Consider the following 9,185-nt stretch of genomic DNA (forward strand, 5'->3'; position numbering starts at 1 on the left):
TTGGGGAGGATGTCGGGCTTATCTTGCAAGTTTGCCAAAAAGATTTGCCTCCACTGTCCTAGGAATAAATATATCCATGGCAGGATTCATTGTCTGCTGCAAAGGGCCATCTTGCCAGATAAGGAAGGTGGTTTGTGACTTACAGAGGCAGAGAGACTGATCAGATGAATGATGGATGCCCATGGGGCCAGATGGCAGCAAAGCTGGGAGCAGGTCCTGGAAACTCAGTAGATGGATAGGAAAATATCCATGTCCTTGCAGCAAGTTCCTCTTCCTTCTGCTGTTTATGAGTAATCATAGCCAGGGCTCCGTGGAAGACTGAAGAAAGAGTGGAGAACAGCCCTGGTACAGGGTACATGAGCAAGAAGCCAGGCTGGCAGCTGGCTTGGCTCGGTTCTCTCATCAATAGTCTCTAGCTAGACTCTCTTAGCCTGTTCTCTCATCAGACAGGGCAGTGGAGATGGTTCCTAGAGGGTAGGCCCTTAGGCTCAGAGCTTCCAGGTATGGTCTATGCTTTGGGTCAGAACATCCTGAGCTGTGGGGGAAATCTGGACTGTCTGAGCTTTGCATCTTGCATTTGTACCTGCTGGGAGGTGAGGGCTTTGATTTGTGGGCACATAGGTCAGCAATGATGCGAGCACACTGCTGCTGCCCCATTAATTTATTGTCTCTGTCTTTGTATCTCCCCGTTTAGCTGCTGTAGACTTTTTTGGTGCCAGAATAACCTGCAGAGATGATCGCTCTCCCCAGACCACCCCTGCTGCTGCTTCTCCTGCTGATCCACATCCCAAGTGCTGCAAAAGCTCAGGTCAACCCAGGTAAGTGTGAGGGAAGTCAGGCATTTGCAATAACAGCAAAGCAGCTGCTTCTAAGGTTATTTTAATTGATTGTGGTCCTGCCAAGGCTCATTCATTTTCTTTCTCCATGGGTCACCCTGTTTCCAGGAACTCAAAGACTTTCCGAACACAGAGAAGATGAAAGTATCTATAGGAAATGTGGTGCCTGTACCTGTCTAGGAGGGGGAGCTGGGTTTGAACAGGTTACTAGAGGCTGCTTTCCAATGTCCTTTATTTTCCCACAGTGATGATGCTTTCCCCCATTTCCCCACAGCACCGTGTCCCTGACCCTCTAGGACTGGAGTGTTTTCCCTGTAAATATTATAACTGTGCCAACCCTCCCCACCCCAAAACATCCACGTGGTAGAATCCAGCTATGTATTGAAGGCAATGACAAAGCTCTCGTTCACTTCAGTGGAACAAACATTTTTACCCATCTTCAAAGGGGGAGCATAGCCAAAAGCTCTTTGCTATCTAGGCTCAGAACATGCATCTAAAAGGGAGGGGCTGAAAGCAATGGCCAACGAGACATCATCTGGATGCACCTCAGTCCTAATCTCTAGCTCCACCGTGATGATTCTGCTTTTTCCATCAATGGATCTTAAAGAGCTGTACGGTGGAAGTTATTATTATTAGCTCCTTTTACAGATGGAGGTGAAGGGACTTGCCAAAGGTCACCAAAGCCAGTGGCAGAGCCGGGAATAGAAACCAGGTCTCCTGACGCCCAGTCCAGTGTTGTAAGAACATAAGAAATGCTGTAGTGGATCAGCCTAATGGTCCATCTAGTCCATCATCCTGTCTCTAACAGTGGCAGGAATAGATGTTTTAGAGGAAGTGGATATGAATGGGACATATCTTGAGTGATCCACCAAAATTGGTTTAGAGATGCCAGATGAACTCTGTTACTGCTGGCCATGCTGTGTCAGGCACCATATCTCTGGGCAAATATTGTCCCTACAATAGCTCTACTAGTATGCCTTGCTCCTTATTTGTAGCCCCCTATATGTCAATGTGACTCTGCCAGGGCCTTTTTACCTTGGGTCATAGCACGCCCTGCTTACCCACCCTTGCATGTTCCCACAGCTCTGCCTGTGCATCCCATTTCTGACCTGATAGAAGCCCACTTCTGTCCTGAGCATGGACACTTATTCCTGGTGGATGTTTTGATCTGTCCATACCCAGAGAGGAGCCTGTGCTCCCTGAACATATTCACTTTGTGATTATCTGCTGCGGCACACAGAGCCTGAGCCTTTGAATAGAGGCCTTTATATGTTTTGTTCCAATTGGTCCAGCTTTCATTTAAGGTTGAGAGCAGGGAAAAATAGGCTGGCTGATTATTATTATTATTGTTCTGTCTTGGTGCCAGCTGCCTTTTTTTGGCTGGTGGGGTTTTGGACTAAGGCTTGCTTCATGAAAGACTTTGACAGACGCTTGGCCCCTAGTCAGAGCTGGTGTCATCTGAAGCCTTTTAAAACAGTTTTGATGTAAGCAAGAAAAGAGTATCAATAAAGTACAGGCTCAATCCCTTTTCCTGATGGCCTTCCCAGAATCAGAATCCAGTCCCTCTGGGCTCATGAGAGGAACTGGTTTCCATCAGGGTTTTACAATAGGCTTTTTCTGGCTCTTGTTATGTTCAAGAGCCAGTCCCAACAATGAAGAAAAATTTCTCTGTGGATTCTGCAAACCATCAAAATGATTCCCCAGGACCCGGTCCTTTTTTACAGGAAGACTTCTGTTTGATACAGTCTTGGGTTTGTCTGGCCCAGTTGGACATTTTTAGTGGGTCCAAACAGCTGAGCTGGTCCCATAAAAGAGGGCTGGTTTCAGACTTCTGGTGAGTTTTGCAGCCATACCCTTTAAGTTGTGATATCAGAGCAGATAACTGCTTTAACCAGATCCAGGCTTGGTCAGCAAATGGGTGGAAAATCTCCAAGGATAGCTCAGGCACTGCTGTGACTAGCACTATTGATTTATCCAATTCTTCTCTTCTTACTGACTAGTCCAGGTAGGGACCAGTTGGGTTGCTGGAGGTGCTGTCTTTTAGATGAGAAATGATAACCAAGTCCTCTGTCCCTCAGTCCCATGTGGACATCAAGGCTAGACTGTAGAGAGTGCATTGGGGCATAAATTCCAGTGTAGGTATTTACATTATACCTTGCAAAATTCCCTCTGCTATTCAGCATTCACCTTCACTTCCTTCCTAGATCAACCAACCATGTAGCACTGCCGTCAGCTGTTAATTACTGCTTACATCTCACTCCAGTGGTTGCTACCTTGCAGAGGCCAGTAAAGATAACCTTTCTGACAGCCTGAAATGTGCTTATCTTGAGATTTTTTGGATTGCAGTGCCTTCAGTGCATTTCACTTAGCATACTGAGCAAGTGCATAATTTGCTTTACTGAACAGCACTCAGTCCCTATTATAACAGATGTCAGTTACCTTCATATTGGTTAAGCGTTAAGTATCTTTCAGGCCAGGGGTCAGTAATGTTTTTGGGTAGAGTGCCAAAAACACCCGCAGCCTCAACTTGTAAGATGTTGGCGTGACAGTGGGGGAGCCGCAAGGGGCCCGATCCATCTTGTGGTAGCACAGTCCCAGCCCCTTCCCTGCCCTCTGCCCTGAGGCTTGTGTGCCAAGCAAAATGCCTTTGCATGGCACGCTCTGGCACCCATGCCGGGGGTTGCCTACCCCTATTCCAGACCCTTCTACCTACTTTGTAACTTACTGTGCTCTATTGAAGGGGGCCAAAAACATCGAAGATGTAAGTGTTAAAAGGTGCTATTAGAAATCTTGCAAATGATAGAAACAAAGTTTTATAGCTGCTGTCTTCCTTAATTTTAAAGCTTGTAACAGAAATCTTGAAACTTTTTAATAGTCGCCTTAAATGCAAGAGGAGCTAGTCCATTTCAGGACTGCTGATACCACAGCACTGTCCGTTTCAGTGCTCCTAATAGTGAGTTTCAAGGCTTATGTTAATAATAAAGATTTCTGGTGCTCAGTGTTGTGGGAAAAACTTGTAAACCTGACCTGAAGGTTACCTAAAGGCTCAGAAACCAGAAAGCCAAATAAAAAGAACCCCACAAGTATTAAATGTCAGAATTTCTGGGTGCCCGACTCATGATTTTTGAATGCTAGGGGTTGGCAATGTTGCAAAACATCCCTTAGTAGTTACTCTGTCAGTACTGACTCATACACCCAAAACACGGTCATGTTGCTTTCCCCTCTCCATCCCACCACATTAGCTTTGTGTGCACTGACTGAAAATCAGTGTGAAAACTGATGCAACTGCTTCAGGGACTGTTCATAGTCCCCTTGCTTGGCCTCTTCTTCCAGGAGGCTTTGGGAATGTAAATACTCACATAGCTCCAGAGGGAGCACTGCATGCTGGGATTTGTAGTCTTTTTTTAGCCATGCCTTTTATTAAAGCTAAGAGTGGCAACTGTCTCTACCTTGTAGGAATCTGGGGGCTGCTTTGGCTTTAAATCCTATTGCTACATCCTCATCTCTTCCCTTTGGCTTGTGTGCATGTGTTTACTTGGAGGCAGTTTATGGAGGGAGCTTTGCGGGCTGGAGCCAGTGGTGAGACAGTAAACATCTCCGAACAAGCAACTCTTTCAGTAGCACTCTTGGCAGCTAAGCATGAAAAAATAACTCCTGGAAAGCTGGGCTGTATCTGCTGCTGCTCCTGGACCAGGCTGCTTCACATGGGACACAGCAAGCCTCGAGCCACAGCCACCAGCCCTAGGCAGTGGGTACTTTTCCACTCCTGGATGGAGGAGTAAATGCAGCCTCTGGAAGGAAGTGGGAGGAAACCAACCCACTGTGGAGTGGGAAGCCAGAAGGTGCTACCTGCTGCAGAGCGCAGGGTAGGGTTTTAATTGAAAGCTGTGGTGCTGGCTCCAGGAGGTGACATGCTCAATTTGTTTGGTGGATTTTTGTCTCTTGTTTCTTTTGGGCAGGTAGTACAGGATGACAGTCCATTGGAGCAAAGGGATGATTTCTAAAGTGAACTTACCTCTGGGGAAAAAAAGTGGCTGGAGTGAGAGCCCTGAGAGACTGAAACCCCTGTTTATTCTCTCAACAAGGACAGCATAGACAAGAGCCATGCTAGCTGCCAGCTAGCTCCTTCACTCTATTACTTACCACCCCTCCTGCCAACACACTTCACCTCAAGGGGTGATGGCTATCTAACGGCCATTTTTGTCCTTGCCTTCTCTCCTGATACTACCAAGGGATTGTGGGGGGCGGGGAGGGGGGAGGAATAACTTACTGGTTTTATGGGCACCCAACCCCATAGGAATAGGAATTAGGCCATACCCATGATACCCATGCCCACTGCCATACCTTGGATTATTACACATAAACCTTTGGGAATGGGTATTTTGGCTTGATTGATCTCAAGGACCCAGAAGTGAAGGGTTTCATAGATTTTAAACTATCAAGTCCCACTAGGAGCACTTAACCAGGCTTCTTACCTAATGCAGGCCACAGAACTTCCCCTAATGTTTTCTGCTGCTGGCACAGGAGATTAGTGTTGGAGACTAGATATCTCTTTTTAAAAGATGCAGTCTATCTTGATTTAAAGACCCAAGTGATAACTCAGTAAGGTGCTTTTGAAAATCCCACCCTGGGAGTGAGGGGGAAGTCCCCCAACCCTGTCAGTTTCCCTCACCATTAACAATTTGCACCTTCTTTCCTGTTTGACCTTTGCCAACTTCAGCTTCCAACCATTGGATCCCATACTGCTTTTGTCCACTACATTGACAAGTCCTCTGCTTTCTGAAATTGCCTTCCCATCTAGGTACTTCTGAACAGAAAACAAGTAGTTTTCAGGCTGCTGTTCCCTAAGATAAATAAATAGAGCCTCTGTTGTCTTTCACTATGAAAGATGCCTTTCAGAGCACAGATTCTTCTCGTAACTCTTCCTTAACCATCTGCTATTCTTCAACAACCTTTTCTAAGTGTGGCCAACAAAAGTGGATGCTGTATCCAGTAAAGAGCTCACTTGGGCATCTTTGTGGATAGCTTGTTGAAAACTTCTGTTCCAAAGAGGAAACAAAACTTAGGATATATGAGCAATGGATTGGAAAATGAAATGGAAAAATTACTGTGATGCCATTGCAAAAGACAGTGCTGCAGCCTCTCCTATCCTTGTGAACCACAGTGGGAACTCCCATCTCAAACCAACACGGCAGAATAAAACTGGGCTAAGACATGGTGAAAAAAATGATTCAGAGACTGGAAAAACTTAGATGAGAAGAAGTTTAAATGAATGTTTGTTTACTTTGGAGAGGAGATAAATAACACAGATTCTGGTTATAGCATCTATTATAATGTGCAGCACAGGAAGGGCAGATAAGGTACCCTTCTTGATCCTCTCTTGGCACAGGCACAAAGTATCTGTCCATGAAACTGAAAGGCAGTGACTGCAACCCCCAGAAGTAAGTCCTTCTTCACACAAGGCCTACTTAGCCTATAGAACTCATAGCCACAAAATATTATTGAAACCAAAAGATGAATGGAGACTACTATGGATAATGAGAATCTCCAGCAGTATGCTTGTAAACAGGGAGCATGTCAGAGTTTTAGAAGGGCTCTAAACCCATCACTCTTCAGAGCTTATGGTAACCTCTACCCAGTGGAGTCAGAAGGATGTGTATACATCAGTATAATTAACCTATCTCAGCCTGCTGCAAATTTTCCTCCACATTCCTCTGAAATATCCAGTACCAGCCTTGATCAAAGATACAGCCCTGGCTAAGATGGGCCATGGTGACAATTTCAATCCACTGTGTTCACTAGTGTCATATATAGAAGTCATATCTCCATCCTACTACTGCCCGCTGTTTCCCTGCTTACACTTCCCAGGATCAGAGGGGTTCTCTTATCTAGAACATCAGACAGATAACAGCAATTTCCATCAGGGCACTTTTATCCCTTTCACCGTATTGAACAACAGCATCAACAAATGTATGGCACAAACATTTGGGACAATGTAAATAATTTTGTTTTCATTCTTAGCATATGATTTTTTTCCCCATAAATACCAAATATCCTCATCCTTTCACTCACTGTCACCTCTCACAACAGTAAAGTCCCAGTAGAATTTCATTTTGAGATCTTGGTCCTCCGCTGCTCCCATGACCACCTTTAGGAAAGCAGTCACACGTATAACATGCTTCTGAGTGAGACGGCACGCTTGTGGAACCAAACAAGAATGATTTCAGGTTGTGTGAAGATGGAGAACTGATCAAATATGAAGGGCTTCTTTCCAATGCAAGCACTTTTTGCATCTGCCTGAAGTTTTGCACAGTTGGTCTGTCATACTAATATAATTCTCATACCTCTAGCAAGACTGACTGTGGCTAACAAAACCTTACCTGCTTTGTCTCTAACCTGCAGGGACTGGTACTATGCCATAGGTCACACACTTGAAAGTTTTTATCTACTTCTGGTCCTCCTTGTTAAGTTGCCAGAGCCCCCTATAATTGGGGTGAGAAAGTGACCAGCCCAGTTGGCAGCCATGAAGACTGTGGCTGGGCTGCAGTGTACAAGCTAGGAGACATTTACTACTGCTGGTTGAATAGCCCTGCTGAGTCCAAGAATCATAGAGAAGTAGGTCTGAAAGAGACCTCCAGAGATTATCTAGTGGCCCAATCCCCTGCCTGAGGCACGATCATCCCTTTCCAAACCATCCTGTACAAATCCATTATCTAATCTTTTAGCAAAACTACACAGTCTACCCTTATTCAACACAAGACATAACACCCTAGCCTGCCACAGGTAAAGCAGGGGGACCACGGTGGCCAAAATTCTGCTGTTGCAAAGGTTGTTAAAGTACATTTGAGAGATCTAAGGATGAGGGTCACACCCTCTTCTACAAAAGAAGGGAAGCCCCTCCGTGGTCTGTTTAACCATGGGATAAAATTCCTTCCTGACTCCAAATGAGGTATAGCTGACCCTGAGTGGAGGGGCAAGACCCTCTAAGTCACTCTTATTCCTAGAATATAGGATCATAAAGGAAGAAGAGCCAATTGAAATGTTCTGGAGGAGGAAAGATGTCCTTTTCTGTTCCATGAGTGGGAGAGAAACTGGGGAGTTGAGCACAAAGTCCCACTATGGCCCTGAAAGCTCATAGGTTATTAAAGGAGTGATGAGAAGGAAGCAGCCTCAATTCTTTTTGCTGCAATACAGTGCTGTCTTGATGTGCCTTCCCCATTCCTAGGGCACTGATGGGTGTCTTGCTGAAGCAGGATCAGTGATGTCATTCAATTTTCTACCAACAAATTGCTTTCAGCCTGTCATCAGCTTGGTCATTGAAAGATTGAGAAGGTGCTGAGTGGGCACCACAGTGAGTGAATGACAGCTGGGGGGAAGGTCAGAGGCAGTGTACAAGAGCACTTCCATCAGACAGCTCTCACTCTGAATCCACAGCCTCCCTCCTGCTGCTGTTCTAGCTTTGGCTGATGCTCAGGCTTGCACAGGTCTGCTGATATCCTATAGTTCCAGCCCATGGTTCTTGCTTAATTCTAATTTTGGGTTCCTCACACCCAATACTTAGTCCCAAAACAGCCAGCTTTTGGGAAACAAGATCTGGAACACAGTCCTGAGTAGTCCCACAGTCTAATTAGCGATGTTTCTTAGCAGGCACAGCAGGATACTGCCTGGCACTGTGGCAATGTCATTTTGGCAGGGACCAGCCAATTTGGGACCATTTTTCCAAATTCAGGACACTGGTACATAGCCACAGAATTTGGGACTGTCCTAAGAACATTGAGATGGGTGGTTGCTTTATTTAAGCCCAATCCAATCTCTGCTGCTTTCTCAGTCCTAGGTTTCTGCCTCTCCTACAATTCTGCCAATACCCCTGAATGTAGACTTGCAACTCTCTTCTGTTCTGGTTTAGGTGTCCCCGTACCAAGCTCATACAATATACATTATGACTGACCTCCTCTTGCTAAGCAGCTGCACAAAGGTCTGTAAATACACCCTTCTGCAGAGGGAAAGCATCCTTCTCTTCTAGGTGTGTGGTTCCAAACTGGTTCTGATTTAGGGAAGTAGTTTCAGAGCCACTAACTTCTAAGATGGTATTTTGACTGGCTCAGGCTTGCAGAGACCAAAAATTGCTCCCATCTGGTTGTCCATGTGAGTTGGTGGGCATCTGGCCAGCTTCTTGCGGGGGAGGCAGCATCCACATCACACAGTCACTAACCTTGCCAAGCCCTTGTTGGCACTCTGGGCAAAGGACCAAGAACTGAATATGCCAAGAGATCAAATTCTTTTCTCAGCTTCCCTGTAGCCAGTGCCTTCTGGGTTAAGTCTGAGGCAGACAGGCTTGTGCCAGGGGGG

At 45.7% G+C, this 9,185-nt stretch overlaps 1 protein-coding gene across 1 annotated transcript in view; it reads left to right on the top strand.

Moving 5' to 3' along the window:
* Positions 1-9,185, top strand: part of DDR2 (discoidin domain receptor tyrosine kinase 2) — an 85,720-nt gene that overhangs the window by 49,796 nt on the left and 26,739 nt on the right. The window contains 1 exon segment of the mRNA XM_025194296.1: positions 695-818. Coding sequence (XP_025050081.1) covers positions 734-818 — 85 coding nt within the window. The 5' untranslated portion in view covers positions 695-733.

Source organism: Alligator sinensis, unplaced genomic scaffold (genome assembly GCF_000455745.1).
Source record: "Alligator sinensis unplaced genomic scaffold, ASM45574v1 scaffold647_2, whole genome shotgun sequence".
NCBI lineage: Eukaryota > Metazoa > Chordata > Crocodylia > Alligatoridae > Alligator > Alligator sinensis.